This window comes from Salvelinus namaycush, chromosome 10, assembly GCF_016432855.1.
Source record: "Salvelinus namaycush isolate Seneca chromosome 10, SaNama_1.0, whole genome shotgun sequence".
In the NCBI taxonomy this organism is placed as follows: Eukaryota; Metazoa; Chordata; class Actinopteri; order Salmoniformes; family Salmonidae; genus Salvelinus; species Salvelinus namaycush.
The window spans coordinates 26,488,449-26,507,634 of NC_052316.1; the positions used below are offsets into that span (position 1 = coordinate 26,488,449).

General features: G+C 42.3%; 2 protein-coding genes across 2 annotated transcripts in view; one reads left to right on the forward strand and one right to left on the reverse strand.

Annotated features, from left to right (window-relative positions):
* Window positions 1-5,231: 5,231 nt before the first annotated feature.
* LOC120054903 (biogenesis of lysosome-related organelles complex-1 subunit 2-like) lies at window positions 5,232-9,356 on the reverse strand. Its single transcript, XM_039002628.1, has 6 exons — window positions 9,308-9,356; window positions 7,551-7,732; window positions 6,902-7,018; window positions 6,623-6,742; window positions 6,398-6,502; window positions 5,232-5,948 (listed from the first exon to the last, which is right to left on the reverse strand). Exons 2-6 carry the CDS (start codon window positions 7,723-7,725, stop codon window positions 5,917-5,919), a joined length of 549 nt encoding a protein of 182 aa, XP_038858556.1. The 5' UTR covers window positions 7,726-7,732; window positions 9,308-9,356; the 3' UTR covers window positions 5,232-5,916.
* LOC120054270 (ubiquitin carboxyl-terminal hydrolase 24-like) overlaps window positions 8,196-19,186 on the forward strand; it is a 36,620-nt gene continuing 25,629 nt past the window's right edge. Inside the window, exons 1-6 of the mRNA XM_039001690.1 lie at window positions 8,196-8,547; window positions 18,064-18,232; window positions 18,387-18,454; window positions 18,667-18,810; window positions 18,909-19,031; window positions 19,111-19,146. Of these exons, the coding sequence (XP_038857618.1) occupies window positions 8,275-8,547; window positions 18,064-18,232; window positions 18,387-18,454; window positions 18,667-18,810; window positions 18,909-19,031; window positions 19,111-19,146 (813 nt within the window). The 5' untranslated portion in view covers window positions 8,196-8,274. The remainder of the gene's footprint in view (window positions 8,548-18,063; window positions 18,233-18,386; window positions 18,455-18,666; window positions 18,811-18,908; window positions 19,032-19,110; window positions 19,147-19,186) is intronic.

Genomic DNA, 19,186 nt, shown 5'->3' on the forward strand with positions numbered 1-19,186 from the left:
TCGCACTGCTCAATTGAATCCCAGGCGGGCTCTGGCACTCTCCATGGGTCGACCGACCACCTTTCTACCTCCTCCCAGGTTGTCTCATACTCCTGGCCACGCTGCTTGGTCCTTTTGTGGTGGGAAGTTCTGTCACGGCCGTCAAAGGAAGAGTACCAAAGCGTAGCGTGGTGAGTGTACATATTCCTTTTATTAGGATGACGCAATCAAAACAATAAACAATACAAAAACAACTGTGAAGCTTCAGGCTATGTGCCACAAACAAAGTTAACTTCCCACACTGACAGGAGGGAAAGGGCTACCTAAGTATGGTTCCCAATCAGAGACAACGATAGACAGCTGTCCCTGATTGAGAACCATACCCGGCCAAAACATAGAAATACAAAATCATAGAAAACAAAAACATAGAATGCCCACCCCAAATCACATCCTGACCAAACCAAATAGATACATAAAAAGGCTCTCTAAGGTCAGGGCGTGACAATATTTTGATTTGGTTAACACTTTTTTGGTTACTACATTATTCCATGTGTTATTTCATAGTTTTGGTTTCTTCACTATTATTCTACAATGTAGATATAGTCAAAAAATTAAGGAAAACCCTTGAATGAGTAGGTGTCAAACTTTTGACTGGTACTGTATATCTGAGGAAGGGTATAAAACTATTTCTAGAGTGTTGAAAGTTTCAAGGGCACAGTGGTCTCCATCATTGGGAAATTGAAAAGAAATATGGAACTACCCAGACTCTATCTTGAGCTGACCATCCGACCAAACTGAGCAACCGGGCAAGAAGGACCTTGGTCAGAGAGGTCACTAAGAACCCAACAGAACTACAGTTCTTGGCTGAAATGGGAGAACCTGCCCGAAGGACAACAGTCTCTACAGCACTTCACCAATCTGGGCTTTATGGGAGAGTGGCCAGACGGAAGCTACTCCTGAGAAAAAGGCACGACGACACGCCTGAAGTTTGCAAAAAGGCACTTGAAAGACAGATCATAAAGCAAAAGATTCACTCTTGGCCTTAATGCAAAGTGCTATGTCTGGAGTAAACCAGGCACAGCTCATCACCTGTCTAACACCATCCCTACCATGAAGCATGGTGGTGGGAGCATCATGCTATGGGTATGCTTTTCAGCGGCAGGGACTGGGAAACTGGTAAGGATGAATGGAGCGAAACACAAGTAAATCCTTCATGAGAACCTGCTTCAGAGTGGAAACGACTTTGGGGAAGATTTAGATTCCAACAGGACAATGACCCCAAGCATATAGCCAAAGAAATGCTGGAATGTCTTCAGAACAAGAACGTACTTAAGTGAAAATCTGTGGAAAGACTTGTAGATTGCTTTTCACCACCGCTCCCCAATCAAACTTAACAGAACTTGAGAAAATCTACAGGGAAATCCAGATTAGCAAAGCTCTCGAGTGGCGCAGTGGTCTAAGGCACTGCATCTCAGTGCTACAGTTGTCACTACCGACTCTGGTTCGATTCCAGGCTGTATCACAAGTGGCTGTGATTGGGAGTCCCATAGGGCGGTGTACAATTGGCCCTGCGTGGTTAGGGTTTGGCCGGGGTAGGCCGTCATTGTAAATAAGAATTTGTTCTTAACTGACTTGCCTAGTTAAATAAAAGAATACAAACATACAAGTCTACTCAAAGCTGACAAAAGTGCTTCTACAAAGTATTGGCTCAGTGAATACTTGTAAATTTCATATTCAATAAAATGTTCTAAAAACATGTGTCCAGTTTGTCATTATAGGGTATTGTGTAGAATAGTGTAGCCAAGGGAGGTGATAGGTGGAAATGGGGAGGATACCAAGTAATACATTAATATATTACAGATTCAGGATACATGGCTTGTCTCAAACAGTTGTCAATAGCAGCAACATTAAGAATACAAAAACTCACAAAAATGACAGACGATGGCAAGTCTAAAGCTCAGCCCCTCAATAGGGTTCCTACTGCAGCTAATACTAGGCCTAAATACTAAAACATATCTTGGGATTACCCCTTTTTCCAGTTTTAAACAGAGTCCAACTGTCCCCTTAGTGGAACTAAAGAGTCTACAACATCCTAAATCAACTGCCTGTACATACATGATGCAAAAAACTGCTATGGAGCACAAGGTAAATTGGTGTTCAAGCGGAGAGAAAGGGAAAGCATTTATCGCGATACACCTCAACTCCGCCCACATGTACTAACCAATGAGAATGAGCATTTAATGACAACGACTTTACTTTGTTAATTAGACCAGGTAAGACGATGGAAACTATGATTGAAGTTATTTGCATTCATTAGTTTAAAACTTCTTTGGGGTAGGGGGCAGTATTTTCAAGTCCGGATGAAAATCATGCCCAGATTAAACGGCCTGCTACAAAGCCATAAAAGCTAGAATATGCATATTATTAGTAGATTTGGATAGAAAACAATCTGAAGATTCTAAAACTGTTTGAATGATGTCTGTGAGTATAACAGAACTCATATGGCAGGCAAAAACCTGAGAAAAAATCCAACCAGGAATTGGGAAATCTGAGGTTGCTCGATTTTCAACTCAGCTTCTATTGAAGATACAGTGGAATATTGGTAATGTTGCTTCCACTAGATGTCAAAAGTCTTTAGAACCTTGTCTGATGCTTGTACTGTGAAGTGTGGCCGAATGAGAGGGGATTGAGTAAGGTCTACCATAACCTGAACATGCGCTGACCATGCGCGTTCATGTGAGAGCGAGCTCTGTTCCATCACACTTCTGAAGACAAAGGAATTCTCCGGTTGGAACATTATTGAAGAATTATGTTAAAAACATCCTAAAGATTGATTCAATACTTTGTTTGTCATGTTTTTACAGACTGTAATATAACTTTTTTAACTTTTCGTCCGTACTTTCCGCTGGACTTGAACGCGCGTCGTGAGTTTGGAAAGTGTACTGAACGCTAGAACAACAAGGAGGAATTTGGACATAAATGATGGACATTATCAAACAAAACAAACGTTTATTGTGGAACTGGGATTCCTGGGAGTGCATTCTGAGGAAGATCATCAAAGGTAAGTGAATGTTTATAATGTTATTTCTGACTTCTGTTGACTGCACAATATGGCGGATATATTTTTGTTTTGATTGGGCTCTGAGCGCCGACCTCAGATTATTGCATGGGTTGCTTTTTCCGTAAAGCTTTTTTGAAGTCTGACATAGTGGTTGCATTAAGGAGAAGTGCATCTAAAATTCCATGCATAACAGTTGTATCTTTTAGCAATGTTTATTATGAGTATTTCTGTAAATTGATGTGGCTCTCTGCAAAATCACCGGATGTTTTGGAACTTCTGAACGTAAGGCGCCAATGTAAACTCAGATTTTTTTATATAAATATGAACTTTACCGAACAAAACATACATGTATTGTGTAACATGAAGTCCTATGAGTGTCATCTGATGAAGATCATCAAAGGTTAGTGATTAGTTTTATCTATATTTCTGATTTTTGTGAATCCTCTCTTTGGCTGAAACAATGGCTGTGTTATTCTGTGAATAGGCACTCACCTAACATAATCGTTTGGTTTGCTTTCGTCGTAAAGTCTTTTTGAAATCGGACACTGTGGTTGGATTTACAACAAGTGTATCTTTAAAATAGTGTAAAATACATGTATGTTTGAGGAATTTTAATTATGTGATTTCTGTTGTTTTGAATTTGGCGCCCTGCAGTTTCATTGGATGTTGAAGTACCCTAGAGGGGTTTTAAATTTAGTCGTTTACAAAACAGTGCCACATCTAATACAGGGGTGTAAAATTCATTCCATTGAGGGCCTAGTGTCTGCAGGTTTTGGGTTTTTCCTTTCAATTAAGCCCTAGACAACCAGGTGTGGGGAGTTCATTACTAATTAGTGACCTTAATTCATCAATGAAGTACAAGGGAGGAGCGAAAACCCGCTGCCACTTGGCCGGCTGTCCATGGCATGAGTTTGACACCTGTGATCTAACAGAACGTGATTAGAACTACTCCAGGGAGACAAAGCATGGGTGAAATACACGCTAATTATCTAACGCAGCACACCTGGCTTAAACCTGAACAACCAACTCAGTAGCAAACAATTAAGGGCAGGAACACCCACACTGGTAGATAGCTATGCATGGCAATGGACTATATATAAACCACACTTTAAGCATTTGAGATATCAACTAAAGACCTTTAAAATGGTGATGAGGTCAGTCTAAGGCTGTCTGATCACAATAATTGTTTTTTATTTAAATCCATTTTGAATTCTGGCTGTAACACAACAAAATGTGGAATACGTCAAGGGATAGGAATACTTTCTGAAGGCACTGTATGTACATATCTACCTCGTACCCCGGCACATCGACTCGGTACTGGTACCCAGTGTATGTAGCCAAGTTATCATTACTTATTGTATTTATTATTACTTTTATTTATCTTTCTCTGCATTGAAAAGGACCTGTAAGTAAGCGTTTCACTGTTAGTGTACACTTTTTACAAAGCATGTGACAAATACAATTTTATTTCTGTAGTTTAGGGCTCTAGAGGGGTTCTGAGTGTGGGTTTGGTTGGTTAGGTTGCAGTGGTAGTCTGTGTGTGTGGATGGTTAGGACTCCCCCCTATCTGAGATACCTACTGCAGCTCTCATCCTCCACATACAACACCTGTCCTGCCCGTCACATGCTGTTAAAGGTCCCCAAAGCACACACACATCCCTGGGTTCCTCCTCTTTTCAGTAATCTGCAGCTAGCGACTGGAACAAACTGGACTCAAACTGGACAGTTTTATCTCCATCTCTTCACTCAATTATGAGCACTTACTGAGAGTTGTGGCTGCTTCTAGTGATGTATTGTCTCTACCTTCTTGCCCAATAATGTTTGAAACATGTTTTTTGTAGCAACCATGTTGTGCTGTTGTCATGTGTTACGTGTTGCTGCTATGCTATGTCGTCTTAGGTCTTTATGTAGTGTTGTCTCTTGTCGTGATGTGTGTTTTGTCCTATATTTTTAATCCCAGCACCCGTCCCCCAGCACCCGTAGGCCGTCATTGTAAATAAGAATTGGTTCTTAACTGACTTTCCTCGTTAAATAAAAGAAATAGGGGGGGTATCTGTGTGTTGATTAGATTCCGGGGCATGTTTCTGTGTAAATGTCATGTGACTCAATAATGTTCTCTGGGAGATCACCACACTGTCTCCGATTAATAAAATGTACCCCAAATCTTACAAACACACACAGGATTGCAGTATGAACATGGAGTACCGCTGCCATCTACTGGTGAAATGACATCAGTTTCTTTGATAAATGTATTTTCAGTTCAAAGTTAATGTTTTTAGATGATACATTTTACACATGCTACAATCACATGTATGACAATGATTTTAAGAAACAGTAGTATTCACACAAATCAACAAAATATAAAGGTAATTTTGTCATGTTAATTCAGTAATGCCAGCAGCACAGGAAAACATTTAAAGAAGCTAAAGTCCTTCAAAGTGAATTTGGTTGTCATCTGTGTAACTAACTTCTAGGTTAGGAGGGTGGTGAATCTACAGTAGTGTGCACCCGGCAGGGGACAATTCAGGATAAACTCAGTAAATCCAGGAAGTGAATAGCAATTTTGACAGGACTGACAGTGACCTGGAATGTTAACAGGAATATGGACACAAACTACTCAAAGCACCATCTACACCTGGTATTAAGATGCAACTTAAATGATCCGACCAAAATGATAATGCTAGGTGTAACATCTGGGATATTCCTCCGACCAACCCCAGGCTGCCCCATTCCTCTCTATATCAGGCTGATGTTGTAGAGGTGGGTCTGCTTCCTCAGATCATATATGTTAGGTTTGGTCTACAGCTTGGGTGAAGGAGGACCAGTAACCCTCAGGCCTACAACAATCCCTCTTCCTCCTTCCATAATCCTCCTCTTCATCGCTTCTCCAGTTTTTTGAACTTGGCCTCTGCAGAGAGACAGAAAAAGAGACGAACTCACTCACCTTCCTACAGTTAGTCACACACAGGAGAAGTGTATTTTTAGCTGTTGATTTAGGACAGTGTGCTAGCGCTCTCTACTGTTGGAGCTCAGGGTGGAGAGGTAAACTCAAATAGCAGAGGGCACTCTCAGGCTGTCCTAAATCAAATCCCTAACATTAATGTTGAGCTGAACACTGGATCATGGCTATTATTAGTACATCTGCAATAGAGACTAATAACAGATGCTAATAAAGATGTCCTAGAAACTCAGAATGAAAATACAGATATTTATTTCTATTGACCACTTCAGTCAGTCTGGTGAGGGTTACACACTGGAACTCAGTAGGCTCTTCTCCCCTTACAGCCCTGGTATAAATATAGACCTGCAATATGACGATATGGTCTGTCTCTCCACAGGCATGTGTGTGTGTGTTACCCAGCTTCTTGGAGTAGGTGTCCAGTTTGTAAGCAGCCTGCTCCAGAGAAGACACTTGTTCCTCTATTTGATTTATCTGGTCTAAGTAGGGCTGCAGGCTGGCGTCTGCAACACACACAATACCATTTTTTTTTTAAAAGTCAGCCAAATTAAGGATATATTTTGTTTTCTGAAAGACCTACGAGAATTTCGTCCCCTTCACGTCTGAAGGACTAATAAACATACATTTATGGTTGAGGTCCTGCAGGTTCCTGCTGATGTTGATGCTGATGTCTTTCATCTCCATGTACTTCAGACTTGTCAGCTTGTTCATGTTCTCCAGCAGATGGTAGTCTTCACAGGTGCCTGGGAAGAGGAAAACGGGGGAGCATGAGAATGATATTTTCTCCACAACAGGAGATTCTTATGACAGTTGTTATCCTGAAGACAAGACAGTATATAGTATGTGACTATATAGGCCTGTATAGACAACATAAATGGAGAGACAGAGACAGATATTCAGACCAGTGAGTTCTCCTTGTAGGAAGACAGCCATCTTATCGAACATGTCTGTACAGAGTTCATTGATGTCTGGCTCTGCTGGCTCTACCGCCTCCTCTGCAGTCTCCACCCCACCATCACCTACACACAGACATATAGTAGTTACACCATTTTAATTTCTGAGAAACATCCCACCTCCTGATGATGTTGCTGGCCACTCCCTCAGATTTGAACTAACAGTTCTCTAAGTTCTCCAAGGAGGAAGGATGAATTTGCCACTCCCTTAGTAGGGCTACTGCATTCTAATGTGTTGGTATTAACACCAAACTCGTCTCAGCAGATAGATAAATGGTCACAGAGCAATCAAATAGTTAGATAGCTAAGTTGCTATTCTTCTTCCTTTCAATAACTAAAACAGCGCATCAACTTGCAGTTAGAACTTGTCTTTTCGTCCATTTGAGGGCAAATTTGCTCTTGAAACCAAAACAGCCAACTCAATCTTTAAACGTGAATCAATTAAATTGTAGTACGCTTCTAGAAACATAAATCCCTCTTTCATATCACATCAAAAAGAAATAAATGCAAAACACAATTCAGACCGAGCGTATGTGCTCTTAACGAAGACCCATAAGTACAATTACTTATGTGTAATGGAACTGAGTCATGAACTCACTGCTGTTGATGGGCTTCTTGGGCGCCGCAGTCACAACCTCCTGGCCCTCAGAGGCAGTCTCGCCAGGCTCTCCCCGGGGTTCTGAGCTCCCTCCCAGGCTGAGGACGGTGGGATGGGCCAAGGAAACTCTTGAGATGCAGTCCATCTCAGCAGCCTCCTCTCCCGTGGCCGCCATTTTGCATCTACTCCAGTCACATGATACAAAGCTTCACGTGACATTGATTATTTTCCTCCCCCTACAATTCCAAATTCGAGCCACACCCTTTTCCTTGACAGGTGCTTTACCATCACACAAACAATAATACCACGATTAATGTAGCTATAGTGTTCCTATTCATATTGATTGATAGTTTTATATTCTATTGTTTTCAGATTGTTCGAGTGTAACGTTAGTGAGCTCGAGCTTTCCATGCTGTTTTGCCTGTATTCATTTTGCATTATGAACACTTCGAATCAGTGTGAATCATGTTAGTTTGACAAGTGTTTGCAGAGTTAGTCAACCTAACGATATATGTTTTGGGCTAAAAAGGGGGAAAGAGGGCTCTTCTGTCCTCTGGTCGTGTAATGGGTGGGTCAGGGTAGTGACGCTCTACACAGGAAGCGTCCAGTGAACCATCGTGACAGCCTGCTGTGTGTGACTGTAAACATGGCGCCGTGCACGGTTACAGGGCTGTGCTGTTATACACCCCGTTTCTAGCTAGCCTGAGACGCACACAACCTAACCATGGAGACAGAAGAGGAGCAACACACGACGACCCTCCTCTGCATGGGTTTCCCAGATCCTGTGGCTATACGCAAGGCGCTACGCCTGGCGAAAAACGACATCAACGAGGCTGTGGCGCTCCTGACCAACGAAAGCCCCGGGCTTGGGTATGGATATGAGCCGATGGAGAGTGGCCCTGCCCCGGGCCCATGCGGAGAAGGGGAGACCACCGGGCGGACTGGGACTGGAGGGTTCGACCCACCTCCCGCTTACCACGATGTGGTGGAGAGCGAGGTAAGGCTGAAGGATGGTAGCTCGCTGGCTTCGTTAGTTAGCGAGAACACCAAGCTAGTTAGCATCAAAGCTACTAGCCAGCGATGCCGGCTAAATAGGGAGAAAGCGCTCGCTCATAGCATTCCATAGCGCGCTATACTCATGCCTTGCTGTCAAAATAGGGAGGGAAAACCCGCGGCATGCGCGACGTAATTTCTCAATCTCGGGCTACAAAATTCGACAGACCTGGGCTAGTTGAGTTGCAAATTCAGTACTTTCATGATCAATATTGAAAATGGGTGCACTAGCCAACATCAGCAACGTAGATTTGCCTAGCTTGTTGGTTACTGTATGTAGCTAGCTATCCCAACGCTTGGGGGAGGGGATATGGTCGTTGCGCGAATCTACATGGGCAAACCAGCGGGTTAGTTTACTTTAAACAACTAGTTCGTGTTTTGCAATAGTTGCCGATAAAGGTCTGCAGAGAGTGAATGTGGTGATCTCCGCACACTTGGGAAAATGCACGTCTGCATACAGCTAAGCAGAATGTAATGGAGCTACGCTAGCTGGCTAACGTTATATAGCTGTACTAGTGGAGTGAGACGGTGCGATTTCGCAACCGCCTGTGGCTAACCTGATATGGCCATTTTGTGCTAAACATTTTATAATCAAAGTTCTTTAAATTGTTTGTAGTTCACTGACAACTTGATGTCTCACGTACCCATCAGAACCACAAGTTTAAATGCCCTAACATCAACTTGCCAGAAGATACCGACCCTACCTTTACGCGTGTTTACAAGAGCTGCACTGGTGTTGGAACACAGTCATGGTTACATTAAAGTGGAACTGACAGCGTTTTAGCAACATTAAATCTCATAACAAATGTTAATATAACCCCCCCAGGAAGAATATGACCCTTTTACTTTTAAAAAAAAAATACATTTTCTGACAAGCGAGAACTTGAAAATGACCATATCTAAGTGTTCATAAAATCATAGAATGTTTGGGAATCAAATATAGTAAGACATTTGTGAAAATTCTATAGCAATATAGAATGGGAAAGCGGCTGTGCGTTTGGACAATTAATAAATAAATAAAACCTAATAAAAACATCTGTCTTGTCCAGGACCAGAGTTTACGCAGACCGGTGCATCATAGCCAATCAGAGCTACAGTAGGCCCATATGAAAATAAACCATTTGCCACATAGGCCTGCCATCATTCACTTTGAACTGGACTGTCTTTACAGGCAGTTACAACAGCACGATTATAGATCATTAGAATGCATTTGCCAAAAGCCATACACCTGAATGAATTTCTGCAAATATGTAAATAATACAGGAGTCCTCTTGGTAACTTCAGTCCTATTGATCAAACCATGAAAAGGTAGGATCTCTCCCTCAGTTGCCTATGCACATAAACAACAACAAGATCAAAACTAATGCTAGCTAGAGCGAGATGAGGTAAAATCTAATGAGGGAACATTGGATAAACCCTCAAACTTTTTCAGCTAGTTGGCCGTCAAAATTCCACTGATAAACGATGGGGAATAGTAGCCTGCTCGTTCTTCTGCAGCTTGCCTACCAATGCATGCTTGGCCCAACCCACTTTTTGACAACTGAATGGGAACTTGCCTTCCCACCCATTTGATCGATGACAAATACACTTGATATGGTAACTGTGGATAACAGTCGTTCAAGTTCAGCATAACTAGCTAGCAAAGTGATTCACATTTCTTGCTAGCTAACCAAATGACACCTGCAGCTCTAGCTATAGCCACCGAAAACGATATGAGGGGGAAAAAGTCGGTCACTCACCCACTCCTCCAATGACATGACATCCTCCCAGAAGCTAGCTAGCTAACGCTAGGCTCTGTGTTTTTCGCTTGCTAAATAAATAGCTAGCTACATAAATAAATACGGTAGCCCAGTGGTGTGAGACTCAATCAGCACACGGGCCATATTTTACAAAAAAACATAGAACTGCAACCCAAACTGGTCTTTGTTTTATTAGAAAAAAATGTATAGCATTTTAACATATTAATACAAAAGAAGAGAGAAATCATATTTGTCCAGCCTTTTCTGCTTTGCTTGCAGATGTGCATAATCAAAAAGTATTTCATAACTCCAAATAGCAAATGTACCTATAGGTTGTTGTAACATTTACACTTAGTGTCAATATGTAACGACCCAACCAAATTCACATAGAAATGTGAGTTATAGATCTATCATTCTACTTGAAAGCAAGTCTAAAAGGCGGTAGATCTGTTCTATTTTTGGTTATGGAAAATATATTTAGATGGTTCAATGATTCTCTACACTATACTAGCTTAGTATAGTGCTACGGGCTATAAACGGGACACACTAAAGCAGCGCAATTGAAGTTGGATTCACTGATGCGAGCGCATTAGGCTGTAATTTTAGACAGTAGATGAGTCAACTGTTGACTCATTTATACTCGCTTGTTTGTCATATTCGGCCCGCGATCCGTGTTTTTGACACATGCGCTAGCCTATTAGCCACTTTATGAATGACTTGTGATTATTGCCCTTGCTAGTTTGATTGTATTGACATTCCCAGCCTTAGTTACATCGTCCGTTTTTGTTCAAAATATTGATTCATTGAAACAGTGCATCTCGAATGGGTGGAGGCAGCAAACGATGTACCAGGCCAGCTGTGATTTACAACCCGATAGCAATATTTTTTGGACTACCAAGAAATGTATTGGTGAATTATATTAACAACAATGCCTTACTGTACATCATGGAAGTTTGAGTAAAATCAAAACTATTTTGTAAACCTATTATAAAGTTTGTTTTGAAGCATAAACTGGGAATATGATATTTTTGACTGATGTTATGATTGTCTGATTGTTTCATATCTGCAAAGTATTTAAAACATTGTCATTTCCGCTTTAAATGCGTGGTTTATCCCATGTCTGCAGTGGCCATACAATGGCCATGTACTATCTCCACCCGGCACAGCCAGAAGAGGACTGGCCACCCCTGAGAGCCTGATTCCTCTAGGTTTCTTCCTAGGTTCCTGCCTTTCTAGGGAGTTTTTCCTAGCCACCGTGCTTCTACATCTGCATAGCTTGCTGTTTGGGGTTTTAGGCTGGGTTTCTGTACAGCATTTTATGACATCTGCTGATGTAAAAAGGGCTTTATAAATACATTTTATTGGTACAGCATTTATTTTGATAGGTCCTCCACAGAAGTCAGAGCATTCATACTTCTTGCGCTACGGGGAGCTGTCATACACGTCCAATAAATTGGTCTGCACCGCACCACTCGTAGTGATTCAGGGCTAATATCTACAACCATCCAGCTAATTACAAGTCACTGGCTAGACGAAAAGACAAGACCTTACCTCTTCTGAGATGTTGGAGTCCCTTTCCCGGTGCTTAACATAGGAGCTCAGCCAAGATAGCATGAAGTAAAAAGACAGCACTGTTTTCCCACCTGCTTCTCCATCCCAAATCTCCCCATTCCCCCCCCCTCCCCCCCCCCCCCCCCCACAGCAAAATTAGCCTACATTTATGCTATTATTTATGTGTATTTCACACTGTCGAGGTAAAAATCAGAATATAATGCTTGTATAGATGTCGAATTTGACAAATATCCACTTTGTTCGATCAGATTTGATAAATGTTCTATCCCCACGGTCTACATTCCATTGACCTCTTTACCACAACTATTCCCATTACCTCCCGATCTCTTTCCAGGAGTTCACTCATTTTCATGTCTTTGAAATCCCTACATGAGGTATCATAAAGATGTTTTTTTATTTGTGAACTTATGATATCCTGTTGTCAAAGTTCTCCATGTTTGTTGTCAAGGAAGTGAGTTTGTGTTATATAGGATATACCGCCCCCACCTACCGTCAACCAATCATGTCAATGCGGAGCTATATGGAACCCCCCGCATTGTTACAAAATTTGGGAGGCGCACGGCATCATCGTACAGAGCTCATTTTGGCCTTCGCAAGCCTCTGGAGGCTCCGCAATTGCGTCACACCCTCCTCCGTATGGAGCCTACGGACTGCATTGCAGGATCAAACATAAATTGGCCTTTAGACACGGTGGAGCTGGCGCAAGATATGGGTTGGAAACTTACCTCAATGCAGGGATGGGATTAACCCAATATTGGACTAAAGGAGCCTAATGTTACTCCTTAGCCCATGTTCTGTTTAAAGGGGACATTTCTCTGGAAGCCAAAACAGACAAATACTCCATCGAAACGTGAATAGATTCTCAATTACGGTTCTAGAGACATAAATCCCTCTACTTTCATATCACATCAAAATTATTTCACAAATACAAAATACACACTTACTGTGCACTGTTTTAACCGGTTTTAACACAGTTGCAGCCAACAGTATATTTCAGTGACAACAGGTTTGTGGCTTCCTTTTTGTTTCAGAGATGCAGATACAGTGCCTTCAGAAAGTATTCATACTCTTGACTTATTCCACATTTTCTTGTGTTACAGCCTGAATTCAAAATGTATTAATATATTTTTTTTCTCACCCATCTACACACATAATGACAAAGTGATAACATGTTTTTAGAAATGTTTGCTAATTTATTCAAAATGAAATACAGAAATATCTCATTTACGTAAGTATTCACAACCCTGAGTCAATACATGTTAGAATCACCTTTGGCAGCGACTACAGATGTGAGTCTTTCTGGGCAAGTCTCTAAGACCTTTGCACACCTGGATTGTACAACATTTTTCAAGCTCTGTCAAGTTGGTTGTTGATCATTGCTAGACAGCCATTTTAAAATCTTGCCATAGATTTTCAATTCGATTTAAGTCAAAACTGTAACTAGGCGACTATCCAATGTCATCTTGGTAAACAACTCCAGTGTATATTTGGCCTTGTGTTTTAGGTTATTGTCCTGCTGAAAGGTGAATTTCAGTTTCTGTTGGAAAGCAGACTGAATCAGGTTTTCCTCTAGGATTTTGACTGTGCTTAGACCTAGCCCGTTTCCATTTATTCTTAAAATATACTCCCTCGTCCTTGCCGATGAAAAGCATACCCATAACATGATGCATCCACCACCATGCTTGAAACTATGAAGAGTGGTACTCAGTGACGTGTTCTGTTGGATTTGCCCCAAACATAACACTTGTATTCAGGACAAAAAGTTAATTTCAATGCCACATTTTCTACAGTTTTACTTTAGTGCCTTATTGCAAACAGAATTCGTAGGCCGTCATTGTAAATAAGAATTTGTTCTTAACTGACTTGCCTCGTTAAATAAAGGTTAAATAAATAAAATATTTGTATTCTGTACAGGCTTCCCTTCTTTTGACTCTGTCATTTAGGTTACTATTGTGGAGTAACTACAATGCTGTTGATCCATCCTCAGTTTTCTCATATTACAGTCATTAAACTAACGGTTTTAAAGTCGCCATTGGCCTTGTGGTGAAATCCCTGAGCGGTTTCTTTCCTCTCCGGCAACTGAGCTAGGAAAGACGTCTTTGTAGTGATTGGGTGTATTGATACATCATCCAAAGTGTAATTAGTAACTTCACCATGCTCAATTCAATGTCCGCTTTTTAAAATGTTTATCCACATACCAATACGTGTTCTTTTTTGCGAAGCGTTAGAAAACCTCCCTGATCTTTGTGGTTGAATCTGTGTTTGAAATTCACTGCGACTGAGGGACCTTACAAATAATTGTACAGTATGTGTGGGGTACAGAGATTAGGTAGTCATTCAATGATAATGTTAAACACTATTATTGCACGCACAGTGAGTCCATGCAACTTATTATGTGACTTGTTAAGCAATTGTTTTTCATCTGAACTTATTTAGGCGTGTTATAACAAAGGGGTTGACTCAAGACATTTCAGCTTTTTATTTTTTATTAATTTGTAAACATTTTTTAAAACAAATCCACTTTGACATTATGGGGTATTGTGTGTAGGCCAGTGAAGGCTGTAACACAACAAAATGTGGAAAAAGTCAAGGGGTGTGAACACTTTCTGAAGGCACTGTAGCTAATTGGCACAGGTAGTCCACACTGTCTTCTGTCTGTTTTCCGTAAATAAGCACTGTAACATGGAAATATGGCCGTGTGGAAATACTAACCCTATAAAAGTGTGTAGCGATTTAACCTTTTTTCGTTTTTAGAAAATTATTTCTCAGTGATATGAAAGGTAAAGTCCTTATGCTTCCAAAACCGTACCGCAAGTGATGCTTGGCAATGTTCAGACCGAGCGTCGGGGCTCTTAACAAAACTCCCCGTACAGAAGACGCCTTCGTCCATTGACTCATATGTGTAATGTAATGGATATGAGAGTCATGATCAGGGGCTAGGATGGGACATGCCACTGTACTCCAAATTGTACCTTTATCCACACTGCTCCATCAAGAAGATTGAAATACTGCTGGTTTTCCTGGAAAATGGACCATTTCGTCCTCATTCTAGCTAGCACTGGCTACCGCAGTCATTTTGGAATTCGATTCTCACGATTCTATATGTATTGCGATTTGATACTATGATTTTATTGCAATTCGATGTTCCAAACATATTGCTCCTGCAGAGGGACAAGAGAGAGCACTGATTGAAATTAGTTTTGAGCAGTCATGGAAATGTGCTCTAAACAAATTGTCTCCCTATTTAAAAAGAAGTTGGAGAACAAGCTATGAAAGAAAAATACTGGAATTTTGGTGCAGGTACAACAAACTAGTGAAAAAATTATATTGCAATATTGTCAAAACAATAAAATATATAATGAAAAATAATATCCCGATATGCAACTGTATCAACTTTTCTCCATCACTAGTGGCATATCCCATCCCTGCATTGAGGTACGTTTTCCGACCCATATCTCGCGCCGGCTCCACGGTGTCTTAATGTAACCATAATTCCGTTCCGACCCCAGTGCAGCTCAGTGTAAACAAGCAGAAACCGTAGGCTCGGTATCTTCTGGAAAAGCACCAGCATAGCTGCAGTCTTAGCCAGCTAGCATCAAGTGTTTCCAGCTAGCTATTTTCTGAACATTAACGTTACAGTGCCTGCAAAGACAACTAGCTATCTATGTAAGCGCTGTTCAATAAGCAGCTATCTAGTTAAAATACATGCTGATTCGATACATCAGCATGCATTTATGAATCTCAATGGATCACTAGAGTTTTGCATCTAGTGCATTGATTCAGTATCTAATACAATCTCACTGTTTCATCAATTATGACTTCACATTTGATTGGTTGTTTGACATAATTGTCGTGTGATGACCGCAGCTGGAGGACAGCTGTCAATCATGTACAGAATAGAGGGAGGGGGTGCTGCTTCAACAGCAAGTCAACAGTTGTCTGTTTTCACTCAGTAAATGCCGTGCATAGAGAATGCACACCTGGAGATGCAGTTTTGCAAATAATTTTATTTCCAAACTGGACTGGTGAACGGTATTGGCTCTCACTATTCCAGTTCTCTCAGATAAGTGCTAATGAAGGCGTTAATGGCTCAGTAGACTATTGAAAGGAAGGAGAGGAAGCCACTGTAGTACAGATGAATCTAGGGGAGGATTGTTGAAGGACGGAGCGGTGGAGAGGAAGCTACTTTAGTACAGATGAATCTAGGGGAGGATTGTTGAAGGACGGAGCGGTGGAGAGGTGGAGAGGAAGCCACTGTAGTACAGATGAATCTAGGGGAGGATTGTTGAAGGACGGAGCGGTGGAGAGGTGGAGAGGAAGCCACTGTAGTACAGATGAATCTAGGGGAGGATTGTTGAAGGACGGAGAGGTGGAGAGGAAGCCACTGTAGTACAGATGAATCTAGGGGAGGATTGTTGAAGGACGGAGAGGTGGAGAGGAAGCCACTGTAGTACAGATGAATCTAGGGGAGGATTGTTGAAGGACGGAGAGGTGGAGAGGAAGCCACTGTAGTACAGATGAATCTAGGGGAGGATTGTTGAAGGACGGAGCGGTGGAGAGGTGGAGAGGAAGCCACTGTAGTACAGATGAATCTAGGGGAGGATTGTTGAAGGACGGAGAGGTGGAGAGGAAGCCACTGTAGTACAGATGAATCTAGGGGAGGATTGTTGAAGGACGGAGCGGTGGAGAGGTGGAGAGGAAGCCACTGTAGTACAGATGAATCTAGGGGAGGATTGTTGAAGGACGGAGCGGTGGAGAGGTGGAGAGGAAGCCACTGTAGTACAGATGAATCTAGGGGAGGATTGTTGAAGGACGGAGCGGTGGAGAGGAAGCCTAATGTGTAGCGGCCACCAGGTGTGTATCTCTCTAGGGTTCGGGTAGGTACGTCTCTGATCGCTACACACAGTAGATCATGTCAGATGTCTTCATCGCTATGGGAAATGGTGTGTAGGGGGATGTTGCTCTCCAGGGTGTGTCTGGTGTTGTTGATTTAGTGGGATGTTGAGGTGCTGAAGACAAGCGGTCCCTAAGAAGAAACATGACACCGGGGTTGCATTCAGTAGGGCACAGCGTTGCGAAATGTTCTGAAATGGTTTTAAATGTACCCCATTTTCCAGTAACAGTGCACTGTGACATCAAAGCAGCCTTGTTTTGTTTTTAAATTAAACGTGTCCATCCAGGTTAGAAAAATATTTCACATTCAGACCATTGTACCAGACACCCTCCCTCCCTCTATCCCATTCTTTCTCCTCTATCCTCTCCCTCTCCAGCTTATGTGTTTCTGCTGTTTGTGCCTTAGGATGCATGTCACAGGTCTGTGGCCCTGCGTTCCCATCCTAATTATAGCACTACACACACACAGCCCTGCAGTCTCATATGCCAGACATACTAGGGGCTCAGTTACTTAGCTGCCCTGTGCAACACACACACACATAAAAACACACACACCGGAAAGACACAGACACCACACCCTGTCCCCCTGAGAGAAGCCCAGAGCTCCAATCCTCCCCTTCTCCTCATGCAGGAAAACAACACTAGTCCTGTTATTATTACTGTGTTAATAGGCCTAATGCTGACAGGAAACAGTGCTAACTGTCTATTGGATTAGCAGCAGCTAGTTACTACCAGGGGCTGTTTTTCTATCTATTAACCCAGATGAGTTTATTTCGAGACGTAAACATCTTTCTATGGAGATTATCCTATAAACATGCTTAGTGATCCTGGAGTTGACTCAGTCTGGGAAACTGGCCACTTGTTAATCCACAGTTATTCTGTAAGCGGTAGGTCAACAGTTGTCCAAACTGTCTTAACCTCAGATATAGGTATCTGATTGGACTGTGCTGTTCGGAGGTTTCTGATTGGTAGGTGCTTCCCAACCGTGGAATGTTTGGCTGTTGACCTTTGCGTCTTAGAGAAAGGATCATCTCCATGACTCCCTCCATCCAGACTTTAACGCTCCACATCTTTCTATGAAAGAGGAGCGCTGAAACCTGACGCTTCTCTCTCCTCCTTCCATCCATCATATATTGGTATGCATTACTGAATGGGCAGAACACACACACACACACACACCCTCCTCTCCATCATCCTGTTGACACTGTCATAAAGCATCATAAGTACAGTAGAACTATAAAGTGTTTGTGTTTCAGAGGAATAATGATGAGAATGGGAACTGTTCTGGGAGCAGTATGGAGTTCCCCACCACTAACCTGTATGAACTGGAGAGCAGAGTGTTCACTGACCACTGGTCCATCCCCTACAAGAGAGAGGAGTCACTGGGCAAATGTCTGGTCGCAGCCACCTGCCTAGCCAAACACGGTAAGAGAGAGCGAGTGTGTGGGTTTTGTGTCATGTTGTCCCTGTTGAATGCTTTTCACACATTATTCTTTTGCACCCAGTTGTCAAACAATAACTACAGTCTCTCTCGCTTTCTCCTCCGCTCACTTTCTGTCTCTCACACGCTCTCTCTCAGGTCTGGCAGATGCAGATGAGAACTGTAAGCGGTTTATGGACCGGTGTATGCACGAGGCCTTTAAGAAGGTGAGTCGTGTGTGTGTGTGTGCATGCATGAACCTTTAAGAAGACGAGGTGTGTGTGTGTGTATAAACATAACACTTATGAGTGAGCGCTGTATAACCTGTTTATAACACCAGTTTCAAGAAAGGAATCATTTTTTTAACAGGACTGTTTGGTGTAATTTTGCCACTTTCACTGACTCCTTCCTCCTGCCCTCGCTCTCCCCCTTCTTGTAGCTCCTGACCAGTAGTGCGGTCCATAAGTGGGGGACAGAGATCCATGAGGGGATCTATAACATGTTGATGTTACTGGTGGAACTGGTGGCTGAGAGGGTCAAACAGGAACCCATACCTGTTGGGCTAATGGGAGTACTGGCTATGGTGGGTATACAAACACATGTTACATATAGTACACACATGCTACTCCATCACACCTCCCTTGCAAAGGATAACCTCTCTCTCGCTGTCTCTGTGTGTAGGCCTTTAACCCAGACAATGAGTACCACTTTAAGAACCGTATGAAGGCGTGTCAGAGGAACTGGAGCGAGGTGTTTGGAGAGGAAGCCATGTTCGCTGTTTCGCCTAGCAACAACTACCAGAAGGTGAGGTCACATGGTTGCTGCTCTAGGACAAAAAAATGACTGACTGATCACCTATGTATGTGTGCAATTGTTTCTACAGGAGCCTCATGGCTGGCTGGTAGACTTGGTCAATCTGGTAAGCCCCACCTACACACACACATATCGGTGATAGTTCA

Excerpts from the sequence above, each read along its gene's own strand:
- LOC120054903 (XM_039002628.1), bottom strand. The coding sequence starts at position 7,725 with ATGGCGGCCACGGGAGAGGAGGCTGCTGAGATGGACTGCATCTCAAGA. Across the intron at positions 7,019-7,550 it reads CAAGAAGCCCATCAACAGCA|GTGATGGTGGGGTGGAGACT; the intron begins GTGAGTTCATGA and ends GTCTGTGTGTAG. Across the intron at positions 6,743-6,901 it reads CCTACAAGGAGAACTCACTG|GCACCTGTGAAGACTACCAT; the intron begins GTCTGAATATCT and ends TCCTCTTCCCAG.